We start from the raw sequence: 13,967 nt of genomic DNA on the forward strand, positions 1-13,967 counted from the left end.
GTCCTGCAAAGGTATCAGCTCCTGAAGTCCTTTTCCACAGCTCACCACTAGATGTCAGGGGAGAGCTCATTCAGACTCTGCTTACACAAACAAACAAAAAACCACACCCTAGCAAAAAACCCCAACCAGATCTGAACTCTCTTGGAGCTTGGGATGTTTGAAATTTGGATCTTGATGTTGAGGCTGAAGTCCCTCTCTAGTTTTCACTCAGTCCAGACTCTCATTAACTTCAGGATTTGGCCCTTAAAACTTCTTTCAGCCCTCTTTCTGATATAAAAGGATAGCTATGCTATAAGGTAAAGCTATCTATAAGGTAAAACTGAGAGGATCTAGGCAAAAAAAACAACAACAACCCCAAAAGGCCTAGATCTTGCTGGATCCAGAGACATATTTGGATTTCCCCCCCAAGTGCTTGTGTGCCTATGTATAGGGTCCTACCAAATTCACGGCCATGAAAAACGCATCTTGGACCATGAAATATGGTCTCCCCAAGTGAAATCTGGTCTTTTGTGTGTGTTTACTCTAGACTATACAGATTTCACAGGGGAGACCAGCGTTTTTCAAATTGGGGGTCCTGACCCAAAAGGGAGTCGCAGAGGAGTCACAAGGTTATTTTGGGGGGGGGGTCGCAGTATTGCCACCCTTACTTATGCCCTGCTCTTGGCAGGGTGCTGCCTTCAGAGCTGGGTGCCCCACCAACAACCGACACTCTCTGGCTGCCCAGCTCTGAAGGCAGCGCCCTGCCAGCAGCAGCGCAGAAGTAAGGGTGGCAATACTATACCATGCCACCCTTACTTCTGCGTTGCTGCCTTCAGAGCTGGGCGGCCAGAGAGTGGCGGCTGCTGACTGAGGGCCCAGCTCTGAAGGCAGCAACGCAGAAGTAAGGGTGGCGATATCATACCGTGCCATCCTTACTTCTGCGCTGCTGCTGGTGGCGGTTCTACCTTCAGAGCTGGCCTCCGGGTCTGCAGCTGCCGCTCTCCAGCTGCTCAGCTCTGAAGGCAGCGTTGCTGCCAGGAGCAGCACAGAAGTAAGGGTAGCAGTACCACAACCCCCTCTACAATAAACTTGCAATCCCCAACTCCTTTTTGGGTCAGGATCCCTACAATTACGACACTGTGAAATTTCAGATTTAAATAGTTGAAATCATGAAAATAACGATTTTTAAAATCCTATGACCATGAAATTGACCAAATGGACTGTGAATTTGGTAGACCCTACCTGTGTATATAGACTAGAGTTATATAATGGACTAGGAGAAGGTCTCTATCAATTTAGCAGGTTACAAATTAAAAAATTGCTGTATCTGGAAAAACCTATGTCAGTTATGTGTTTTTGCATTGCTTTTACACCAGAATGTGTCAGAATCTAGATTTTTCTAGTCTGTTAGGAGTGGTAATATGTCTATTTTGCTGATGCAATCTGGGGACTTCAGGCCAAAAAATGGCAGAATCCAGCAGCTCCCAGGTAATGGATATGTGTTTTTGCAGTGCAGTAGAGTAAGGATGCATTGTGGGTCTGGATTTTTGCACTGGTATTAGAGCAACTGCACTTCTCTGTTTAGTTGGTAGAAGTTTTCAGGTTGGGGGAAAAAAAACTAGTTTGGACACAGCAGGATTCATATGTTGGATACATGTTTTTGTGGTACTCTGTCCTAGTTTGCAACAGGGGGCTTGGACTTTTTAGTGAAACAGGAGCTGCTACTTTTTTCTTTAATTAGTAAAATTGGAGTTAATGGGGTTAAAATTTTTAGGATCTATCAGGAGGTAGGTACCAAATGTTTTCTTTCCTAGTGCTATTGGTCTGAAATGCATTAGAGTCCAGAGTTTTTTCTAGTGAAGTAGGAACTGCTATACTATTTAAAGTGCACAGTTTGGGACTTTGGCAAGATCCTTTTTTTCTGCTCCACTCCTGTGTCAGACATGCTTTTGGTCAGGAAGCGTTTGGTGATGTAGAGATGGCTATGCTTGTTCTCTATTTAGGCAGTGGCTTATGTGTGATGCAGCCAAAAATTGTGGGACCTAGCAGGATTCAGGTTTGTGGGGCGCTGATGCACCAGGAAGCATCAAGGTGCAGATTTATTTATGTATTTATGTGGGTGCACGAGGAGCCGCTGTACTCACTGATGGTACAATTTGAGGGCTTGGAGCCCAAACCTGAATGGACACAGGTAGACCCCGCGTTGCCCTTGCCGCCTCCAGGGAAAACAACCGAGTTCCTGTTTACCTATGTGGAACGATGGCCTGCCCTGGCCCACTCCCTTGCATCCCTGTGGGCAGCTACGCCGGGCGCTGGAAGGGTCTGGTTCTGCTGAAGCTGGAACAGGGCAGGGGCTGTTGGCGGGTACAGGACTCCGCCCTCCCCTCCCTCTCTCCTCCTAGAGGGTGGGGAGGCAGCGGGAGGGCGGGGAGTGCCGGACGCAGCGCGGAGAGGAGGGAGGAATAGGAGCCGGGCCATGCATAATGTGCGAGTGACAGTGAGTGCGCGGGCGGCTGGCGGAGTCCACAGGACGCGGATGTCCATGTCCTCCGGTCTAGGTAGGTTTGTTGCCCGTCTCTTCCCAGGACGAGGGCGGGCCTTGCATTTGGAGCATCCTTCCTCAGCTGCAAAGCTCCCTCCTGCTAGCTCTAGAGTTGTGGCAGCAGCACCTGTTGCCGCAGGGAGAGGCTTTTTGGCTGTGGACAGAGCTGGGCATGGAGCTCGCCCTGCATGACTGCTGGAGAATATAGTCTGCTGAGGTGTGTAAGTGTCCTGGCGGCTCCTCTTTCTCTTCTCTGGGCTAGAGCAGCTGGAGATAGCAGCGCTTCCAAGGGAGACCCCTGTTCCTGGGAGATCAGAACAGGCAGAAGAAACTCAGCCTGATAGGTCCCAAGCCCGGGAGCGATTGGTATTTAATATCCTGAAAACAACACAACAAAACATCAGTTTGAGTTTTCAAAGGAGTGACAATACAATCAAAACAGACTGAGGGAACTTCTCCCATATTTGTTTGCACTGTGTATAACTCAGCAAAACAAAGCGGGGAAAAAATAAAGCTTGGCCAACCAGCATCCCATGATAGAATTAATTTGCAAATAATAACAATTAAAATAAATGAAAATGGAATACCTTAAGGGTTTACTGTTCTACAGCTTTTTGATGTGTTGATTTTGTATGAATTATTGCAGAACCCACTCTGGCTAAACCAGATAAACAAACTGTATTTCAAATTTAATGGGAACTAAATGTGTCTCCAGTAGATTTACAATATAGATAGATTTGGTGTGGCATGCAAATTATTATTTTGATACACTATTTGAACAGCATCCAAAAGTGTGGTTTGTGCTTCTAATATATATTGTGCACACATTATAAATACATATCTACTTGGAACTATTCTATCAGTTAAATGATAGGCATTTAGAAGAAAACTTATATATTAGTACAGTATAATAACCAAAGATATATACATCCAGAAAATAGATTACCCATCTTTTAAACTAAAACGGCCTATCCCACAAAAATGTACAGTGTTTACATACAAACTGAGAGCCATTTGTGGGGAGGGGGATCAGTATGGTTTAAATAATATTAAGGATGCAACTGAAAATATCCAGCTTTCAGAAAATTTAAAGACAAAACTAACATTCCATACAAGTATTTTTTAAACCACTTCATGAATTAAGGATGAAGTATTAGTCAAAAGCTAGGAAAATTAAGACATTTGTTTCTTAATCTTAATGCTATTTAAACACAAAGTCATTGTGTTCTTACATTTTTAAATGGAAGAAATCAATGACATCATAGTTTACATCTGAATGAGCATACCGGCATCAAAAGTGCAGGCTTATCACCTTATGGTTATGGGAGTTTGATCCTGCTCATACTGAAATCAATGGGAAAACTGCCATTAGCTTTCTGGGATTTGGGCTGGGCTTCTTATTTGGGCTAGCAAAATTATGAGGGCTCAAAAATAATATATTTTGGATATTGAAGAACTGCAAGCAGATGTATGAGCTTGGTCCTGAAATCCTAAAACAGCCATGGAAATGGATGGGAGCTTTAGCGGAATAAAGGTTTCAAAATTGGGCCTAAAATGTGTCCTTTTGTTTATTAACATTTTGTGCTTTTTTTAAAATTAGAAGTCAGCCAAATATAGGAAAGGTTTAAAGCCATATCACATGCATAACATCATTTTATTTAAAATAGTGAGGGTCTAGTTTATTTGCTTGAGAGACTGGTAGGTTTCCATTAAAAACCCTCTCAGATATAGGACTCAATCCTGTAAATGCTTACACACTTGAGTAACTTTACTCACACGTGTAGTTACAGAGGGCTTGATCTTGCAAACATACATGTACTCATGTGAGTAGTCTGAGTGACTTCAATGGAGCAACTTGCATGAGTAAAGTTAATCAAGTACAGAAGTGCTGCAGAATCTGGCTCATAGATGTTAATGGAATTACTAATATGAGTAAAGTTACTGACATATTTCTATTTCTATAGGATCTGGGCCATAAGCTGTAAACCAAGTATAGTAATTTTGAGAAAATGTATTGATAACCAAAAAATCACCTTTTGGAGTGATACTCTACTTCCACAATTGTCAGAAATTAGAACATGGGTAAAGAAGAGATTAATACTGTATTATTATTGCTTATGTATTGTATTTTGAAATATTTGATACCTAACATGAATATAATTTCAATACAATATTTTACATTTTGAAATGAAAACTTGAAAATGTCTTCATGGTTCAAAGTTCAATAGAGATGGACCTACTAAACTTGTCTTGAGTACTTTTGAAGATCTCTTAGGCTAAGGTGGTTTTATAGGTATTAACAAACTGTGTGCTGTACATTGGATTCTTGCTATTATATGAAATAGAATGTCTATGATAATTTAACTTCATTTTATTGCTGGATAACACTTCTCTCTCTTATTTGCTCTTCCTGAGTGCTCTTTTACAATATGTTCTTAGTATTACTGTCACTGTATAAATTGCCCTTTAAGAAATATAAAGAATATTACATCCTAAATATAATTAGGAAGGAGCAAGTATGAATTATTATATGAAAACTCGTCATATGCTTTATACGAGGCCCTGAACCCACATAGACTTAAGCACATGCATCATGTTACACACACGAATATTCCTATTGACTGTACTGGTACTATTCGCTTGCATAAAGTTACACATGTACTTAAGTCTTTGCAGGATCAGAGCCTTAGATTATAACCGCTGTTGGACAGAATACTTCTCCCATCAAAAAAAGCACAGTATACTAGTTAAGCATTGCTTGCTATGCATAACACCCTCATTGCCAAGTTCATGTTTATAGATCTGATGCTGTGAATTTCAGACATTAGCAGAGTTCCAGCAATTCAGAGAAAGTTTGCATTTTATCAAGAGAAGTATGTTAGTTTTTTGAGGGAAAGAGATTGACATGGTGAATAACTGGTAGGTCATACAGCCTAATCCAGGTGGGACATTGTTAACTTTTCACTTTGAAAACTGCAGTTGACTAATGAATGAGTCTCTTCCTGTAAAGACTTACACAAGAAGTCCTGACTCAAGCAAGTAGTTCTATTGAACTTGAGTAAAGACTTTGTGCATGAATGAGATTTTGCAGGATTGGGCTCAAGGGGTTAGTAGGAATTGTTAAATGGCTATAGCAAGAGGCTGAGAACTAGAGATGCTGCAGTGTTTCAAATCTTAAAAAAACAAAACAAACCCACAACTCTAAATACTGACTCGTTGCTTGACTGATTAGTATTTTCTTGAAAACTGTTAAAATTGTTGTATAACTCACCAAATGTTGCAATTTGTTATAAATAACAAGGGTGTTCTTTAGGATAGAATATTGCTGTTGATTTAACCAGGCAAGAAGCTGTTTGAATTCTTGAATTTATCTGACAAAATGAAATACAATGAAAGGCACGGTCTGTACACATTTTGAATTTTGTGATAGTGGATTTTTCAATATGTTGACAAGAAAATTCCCTCTAAAATGCCATAGTATGATCTCTTTAAATGTTAAGATATTTTGATATTGTGTCAGTTATATTTTTCTAAGTTAAAATACAGTTATGTAAATCAGGGTTTGCATTCTTCATTTGCTAGAACAAGAAGCTATTCCTTTCCCCCGTCACTTCTCCAGGCCTCATCCTATATATTTTGGGCTTTGAACTGTTTTAAGCTTTACTTTATTAGGGATTTAACATGGATTTAATTCAGCCATCTGTTATGGGTTTGGCACACCAACAGATCTGAGGTACTGGGCAGAGGCGAGCTGTAGAAATTTCCCACATTTTTAAAGGTTAGGGAAAGAGCTACCTTTATGAATAGATTTTGAATAATTCTCAGCAAGACAATGGCGCAGAAGTGGGGTAAAAAATGTGTGTCATTCTCTGAAGCACAAGGTCCTCTGTCTGTCTTTAGCTTTGCTGAAAAGCAATTAGCATTTCAACCAGCCAATTTGGTTACATGCAATGAAGTACTTGGGTTTGTAATTTGCTGCTCTCGGCTTGGTGCTGTTGAGAACTAGCCCTGTGTAATCCTCTCAAAGTACCTTTCTTTCCAGCATAGTTATTGTTGCTGGTCTTAAATAACTACTCAACAAAGAGATTTCCTTGTCTTGAGCTACAGGGTGCTATCGGGCAAGGAAAATTAAATACCCAGCTAATAAGGGAATTATTATAATTATTAAATAGTCATTATTAAATTGTGGCACATGTTAAAAGCTTTAGAAAAGTTTTTAAAAAAACCCAAACCACTTAACAAAGATAATGTGAGGTGTCTTTGAACCCAGACAGCCTTTGCTTTCAGAGCTCCCTTCAGTACACAGCACTTTATCATTTGTATGATTTAAAAACAGATTGCAGAGATGTAAATGATTAATTCATAGTATAGATTGGAGAGGAGGCCTTGTATTACATCAATTCCAAAATGATGCAAATGTATTTTTTTCTTCTATGGAGAGGTATTGTTTTGGGGCCTTTGTTAAAGACAGATCTATAGAAAAATTCCTCTTCTTTGCTTCCCTGTAATAACAAATGAAATATATTTAATCAAATAATTGATGCACATATTGATATATTTCTGTAATTTAGTATAAATATTCAATACAAGTTTTAATATTTAAGAATATATTTTTTGTTATGAGTGATTTATTTTTATGATTAGGTAACACATTAATTTGCTGTGTAGCTCATACATGCTTATTCCCTTGCAAGGAACCACAATACATAGCAATAATTCTTTTGTCACTTCACTTGAAATAATACTCTTTAATCCCTGTCAAGAGGCTATAATTCACATCTGTTCACCTTGCAAATCATTTTTTTTATAAACTTATTATGTAAGAAGCAATAGTCAAGGTTGTTTATTTTTATTTTTCAAAGCATTCCAGCATGAGAGAGAAATTAATGAATATGCACTAAAGTATCCAGTAATATGTTATGCATGCGATATATGGCTCAGCCAGGCAAACAGTAATTAGAGGGATAAATTTTGTCCTCACATTCACACTTCATATTTTAAAAATGTGGTAAGTTTAACTTTTGAGAGGGTGACAGATACCTCCAAATTCAAGGTACAAATGGAAATTATTCTTAAGTCCAATGGCCAGATCTTCAGCTCATGTAAAATGGCATAACTCCATTGAATCCAATGGAACGATATCAGTTTACACCATCTTAGTTTCTGGCCCCAGTATTTAAGGGCCTGATTCTGGGATGTGCTGAGCATCTGCAATTCCTTCTATAATTGATGACAGCTGTGGGTCAGCATCTGTAATGACAAGTATCTTTTTGGTCAACTGTGTAAGAAGCCATGCGAGAGAGATACAACAGAATAGAAACTAGGTAAGTGTGAGGGGTGGGGGCTGCATGTTTTGTGGGAGATAGGAGGCCTCTCAGGGTATGTCTATAGTGCAGTTAGACACCCACGGCTGGCCCATGCCAGCTGACCCAAGCTTGCAGAGCTTGGGCTAGTGCTGTTTAACTGTGGTGTAGATGTTAGGGCTTGGGCTGCAGCCCAAGCTCTGTGACCCTCCCACCTCACAGGGTCTTAGGGCCCGGGCTCCAGCCCAAGCCCGAATGTCTACACCGCGGTTAAATAGCCCCTTCTCCTGAGCCCTGCAAGCCCGAGTCAGTTGGCATGGGCCAGCCAGTGGTTGTTAATTGCAGTGTAAACATAGTCTCAGTTAAGTGAAAAGCATATCCACCCCACTTCTTTTGAGAGGTAGAATGCCACCTATGTCGTGTCATGCCTCGGTGGCCCTGACCTTGCAAACCTTTGTGTAAGTAATTCTTACAAATGTGAGATGACCACTGACTTCAATGTGAATACTTGTGTGAAACAGGATTATTCGCATGAGAGTAAGGGTTTGCTAGAATGGGATCCTTCTATGGGACTTTCCTTTCGCTTCAGTGATAGTTATGTACATGCCAAAAATAGTACAAGCTATATTGCCAATTGTTGCAATACTATAGCATATTTATCTGTTACAGTATATGGTATTACTGGGCTTTGGCTATAGCTACACATGGACAGATTCTGATCTCACTTGCTTCAGTGTAGATCAGGAGTAGATCAGTTGAAATCATTGGAGTTGTACTGGTGTAAACTTAGTGTAAATGAATCAGAATCAAACCCCATAGTATGTTATTTCTTGGTAAAAGAATGTTGTCTTAGCAGATTTCAGTCAAAGTTTGATTGTTTATCACACAGGATCAGATTCTGATCTGTGCTGTAAATATGGAGTAACTCCAGTTGGGTAAGTTCCATTGGAATTACTCTGGATTACTTTGAATAACTGAGATCAGAATCTGGCCCTTAATTATTATATGGTTCAGTGGGATGCCCAGTAAGGCTATGATTAGGAAGTCTATTCAGAACAGGTTATAAGGTATCCACAAATGTTTGTAATTAACATTTGTATACTCTATACTCTATATGAACAATTTTCTTGCCTGCTTGCCATTGGCAAAGCAAAGAGCTCAATAAGTGAGTTTAGCACTGCCTGATAATTTGGCACTTCGTTGTGTGCTCTGCCTGAAGAAAGTAGGCAGAGCAGGAAAGTTGAACCTCACAGAACCCTGAGCTCTACCTGACTTATAAGACAAAGCTCATTTCTCCTGAGATCGTTATAAGCTTAAGGAATACTAAGAGCACATGAAAGGAACATCCATTCCCTTTTGAGAGGATGAAGAGAAAAGCCACTAGAAAGTACAGAAGGAGAATATGAATTGCAATGGTCCCATTTCCCTCACTTGGACAATGGAGCAGAGGGAAGAGAAGATGGCATTCACCGCTCTCCCATTAGCTTCAAGGAAGAGGCTGGGATGCTTTGGGCTTCCCATCAGGGTTCTACCTTTAGATTCAGCTGGGAGACCTCACCATCTTTAGTGTAGGTGCCTGGCTGGTACAATAGATTTAGTTCGCTGTCTAAGAGGGTTAACTTTCTGGCTAGTAGGTATGAATGTGATGAAAAGTTGCTCAAACTTCTTTCCTCAGGACAATATTTATACAATGAAGGATGGGTGTTCTCTTCAAGGGGACTTAATTGAGAGAAAGAGGTTTTTCATATAGAGATACTTTCAGGTACATTAAACTAGCTGTCGCTCCATTCTCAGTGCTACATGTCAAGTTAGTGAGTTTTCGTAAAGTTTTAAAGAGGCCTGCAGTTGTGGTAAAAAGCTGTTGTTCATGAGAGTAATTGCCTAATATTTGTGTAATTAAAAATAATCTCCTTCAAATGCAAATAAGCCCTCCTGGAAACTGAGACGAGAGCCTGCTAGTGCTCCATCATGGCAGCAGTATTTGGTGGGCAGCATGAAGCTACTGAGTTGGAGTTTTGGGACAGTGGAAGCCAGTTGAGAGCTCCCTGCACCAGGCAACGTATGTGTATATGTGGGGGCCAGGTCAAGTGTTTCCCAATATCTTGCATTAAAAAGGGGAGAACGGGCACCTGTGAGTGATGCTCCCTGCAGCAAAGAGGGAAGAAGGGTTGGCACTCTGAGATAGAAGCTAGGGGGCAGGGCCCCCAAATAATATACATGGAAAAACTGGGATACTAACAGTCTCCCACAAAATGTTACATCCACCAGAGTAGTCCAGAATGGGGAAGAGGGGAGCAAAGAGAGAAGCAACCAACCTGGCTGCTTGGTCTTTTATAACTCTCCTGCTTCCTCTGTTTTGCAGCAGGTAGGGGGATCAGGCTTCTCTCGCTGGAGTAGGCTGTCATTCTGAAGTAGTGACATGGAAGCACTGTCTGGTCAGCCCTCTCCCATCAAAGTAAGGGATTTATTTCTCCACCCTCCACCCCCCCCCCCAACACCACAGGGGAAAGGAGCTGAGGCAATACACACTATTCAAATGCCAGGTTTTGCTGGCACACACATTGTGTCCTTTGAAAATTTGGTCCTTAATATTGACAGCTGAGCTACTGAAGCTGTGAGGTGAAAAAGAGAAACGTTCCAATAAGCCTTAAATACAGAAACTCTTTTACTGTTATTTTGTGATCATTACTGGCAACATAGGAAACTCTGAATCTTAATGAACTGATATTATTACAATTCATATGATTTTATAATATGCTTCATAATGTTTGTAAAGTTCAGTGCTGGAAACCAGGAGTTCTTTTTGTATCTCCACAACATGTACAGCAAAGGTGGTGACATTGTAAGCCTTCCTGCACTGTTCCAACCTAGTGTGCTTCAGCCATGCTCTGGAGAAACTGCCTTTAAGGATGAAAGAGCAGTTCTGACTCCATGCTGATTCAGGAAAAGATCCTGCAGGGTGCACAGTAGAACAAACCCAGTTGAGAATGGGGTACTGTCTGGCAGCCCGAGATGGCCATCATGCTGCTCGCACTGCAGAGTAGCAGACATGCCATTCCTTTGAGGTTCTGCTTGGCTGGGTGTATAGTAATTGAGGGGAGTTAATGGGGACAGATAGGAAGGAATGTGGTAGATGCTATACCTACCTTGATGTGCTATACCTATACACCTTAGTAACTCTGAGTACTATGTGAAGGTAAGCAATACAAAATAGTCACAGATCTGAAGAGATCACTCTAAAACATTTGCCCATTTCCCCCACCATCTTCCCCTCACCATCAGCCATGCTGGGTCTGACAGTTAGTCTTGGCTCCAGATGCTTATCTCCTTTTGCTTCCCCGATTAGTGATCTCTTCTCTCCTCTTGCCCTTCTCTCTTCCTACTTTGCTATCCTGCACTGTCCTTCTCCTTTAATGTCGGATCATGACTTGGCTACTGCCTTTTCAAGTTCAGATCCCTTCACTGCTGGTTCCCATCCCAGGTTGATCCTTTCTTGCAGACTGAGTGTGTGCCACCATCCTCCAGAGACCCCAGCCCAGAGAAAGTGGGTGGTGCCTTCCATTTTATAGGCTTTTGATTATCAAATGTAAAAGTCAGAGTATAAAAATCTGTGGAAAAGACCTTCTAAAATAAAATTAAAAAAACCCTAAATTTATTTTGTTGATTTGGTGGTTGGCAGAAATTCAGCATCATAATGCTTGAGCATAAAGCAATCTTCACCACCCTCACCCCTTGATCTGCACCGTTTACTTTAGTGGAATTACTCACAATGTGTAGAAATAAGTCTACTCAAGTAAGTCTTTGCGGTATCAGGGCCCAGAAGCAAAACGCAGCGTAACTGAAGTCCAATCTTAGAATAATTTGATGTGATCTTAGAAACTTAGGTGCAAAAATGGGCAATATTTTCTTTTGAAAGGTTTTGAATAATGTGTGAGAAAAAGGAACCACAGAGAAAATAATGGTACAAAGTATCAGAAAAGCTTGTATGCTTTTGGGGCATCTGGCTTGCATGTCTTTGAAGTGAAAACCACGTCATCTACCTGCTATTCAACTATGGCATCTCCTAAGGCAGCACAGACATTGTGAAGTATGGTAGTTTAAAACCAGTGTGTGACATTCTTTCAGTTTAATGAATGAAATGCATACCACAGACTGCATTAATGCTTTTTTTGTAACATGCTGTTTGGTGACAGTAAACATGACTTGACAGAGGGAGCAGAACAGAGGTGATATGGTCTATGACTTATTTGTGATTTATGACGTTTTAGAAAATATTGTATAGGATCAGTAAATAATCTTATCTGTCCTACACTGGGAGTTTGCTCTTTCTGTAGAAATATAAATGTGCTCCAGAAAATGCTATATTTAGCTAAGAAACTGTGTGTTACCTGCTAAGTAGCATTACTTTTTAAAAAATCCTTTGATTTTTAAATTAAATGTCTAACAAGGGTGTAATTTTGGGATTTACAGCATCCCTCACTGTCTTTAAAAGTCTGTTATTTTCTTTTGGGAGCTAGTTTTTTATATTCTTGATTATATAAACCCTTAGAATAAACCCATTCATTTTTAGTATCCAGAATTACAATGTGTAACATCATTTGAAGCTACTATTGACACTCTAAATCTCTATTTGCTATAGCTCTATCCAGCCCAAATTGACCTTCACAGCTGTTGGCCCATTGAGGTTCTATTTGACTTCCTAGGCTACAGAGTCACAAAGGCTGTTTAGACCCCTTTTCTTAAAGATTTGTTATATTCCTCCTCCCTCCCACACTCAGTAGCAGTTGTGGCAACATATGTTACATTTTTGTGTGATTTGAATCTTGTCTTGAAATTTCTTCTCCCTCAGTCCTCTCAAAAGCAATACTCCTATTAAAGGATTCGAGGTGGCAGAATTGGACCCAATAAACATTAGTAATTTAGCAGCATTGCAGGATGGAATGTATTATATACTAAAAGTTTAGTATTTTTACTGTGAAAAAACTACTGTAGTTTCAATATAAATATGAAAAGTCAAAGATAAAATTACCAATATTAATCTGGTACAATAGGTAAAAAAGATGTATAATTCTTGTCTCAGAAAAAAATAATTTAGGCCCAATCCTGCAAAGATACTTGTTGAACTTGATGCAATATGAGTAGTATGGGACCACTCACAGTGTGTGTAGTTCAGCACATGTGTAAATCTTTGCAGGATCGGATAAGTCAGTATATAAATCATGACCAGTATTTTATAAGGTAAAATATTGTGAGCTATACTGACTCCTTGGATAATATTTTGATTCCCATGAGCTGAACTCTTCAAGTCTTGATTTACATTACTTTTACTAACTGTAATATTTTAAAGTTGGTTTAATATGCACAGAGATAAAGGTCATTTTTGGCAGGTTGCAAATAGTAAATCATAGTTCAAATAATTTAATGAGGAAGAATTCTCACCTGCTGAATAATTGATGACATGATTATGAAACCTCTCTTGTTCCACAGGAGTAATCCTATAGTTTTCGAATGTCCCCTAGTAGAGGTAATAGAATTCAAGTAATTCTAAACTTTATAACCTTGCCCCCAAGGATCATATTTTCAGTATTATTTACTTGCAGCACACACCGTGGGAAGCTACTTGCTAAGTCTATGACAAGGTAACAGCTGAAGCGAAAAGGTCAACAAACTCTTCAGTTGCATATAGATGATGCCTGCATTTGCAGACTGTGTAATTGTCTCAAAGTTTACAAAGGTTACAGCGACTATTCACATTCAAGCTGTAATATAGGCGCTCAAAATAACATTTATACTCTGGAGAGCAATTTAGGGTAGAGACCAATACACATCACTTGTAGGTTAGTCGTAGTCAGCTTTCTTATGTCTCAGTCCTATGAGGTGCCTAGAGCCTTCCATTCCAATTGAATTGGGTTTTCATTCATAATCTTTATTTTTTTGCTCTGTCCTCAGTTATTTTGTTTTTGTTTTTTTGCATCAGACCATCTCATAATTAAATTGATAGGTATTAATAGGTGACTAATGTGGGTCACCTTCCTACAGAGTCACAGTAATATAGGAATTGCCTTACTTCATCTGACCAGTTGTCTATCTAGTCCAGCATTCTGTCCCTGACTGTGTTCAATACCTTATGCTTCAGGCAAAGA

The 13,967-nt window shown here is 39.9% G+C and overlaps 1 protein-coding gene across 1 annotated transcript in view; it reads left to right on the plus strand.

The window, feature by feature from the left end:
• The first annotated feature begins 2,455 nt into the window (after positions 1-2,455).
• The window catches only part of ADGRV1 (adhesion G protein-coupled receptor V1), a 444,841-nt gene continuing 433,329 nt past the window's right edge, over positions 2,456-13,967 (plus strand). The window contains exon 1 of the mRNA XM_065406543.1: positions 2,456-2,537. Within this exon, the coding sequence (XP_065262615.1) occupies positions 2,456-2,537 (82 nt within the window). The remainder of the gene's footprint in view (positions 2,538-13,967) is intronic.

The sequence above is a fragment of the Emys orbicularis genome, chromosome 6 (assembly GCF_028017835.1).
Source record: "Emys orbicularis isolate rEmyOrb1 chromosome 6, rEmyOrb1.hap1, whole genome shotgun sequence".
Lineage (NCBI taxonomy): Eukaryota > Metazoa > Chordata > Testudines > Emydidae > Emys > Emys orbicularis.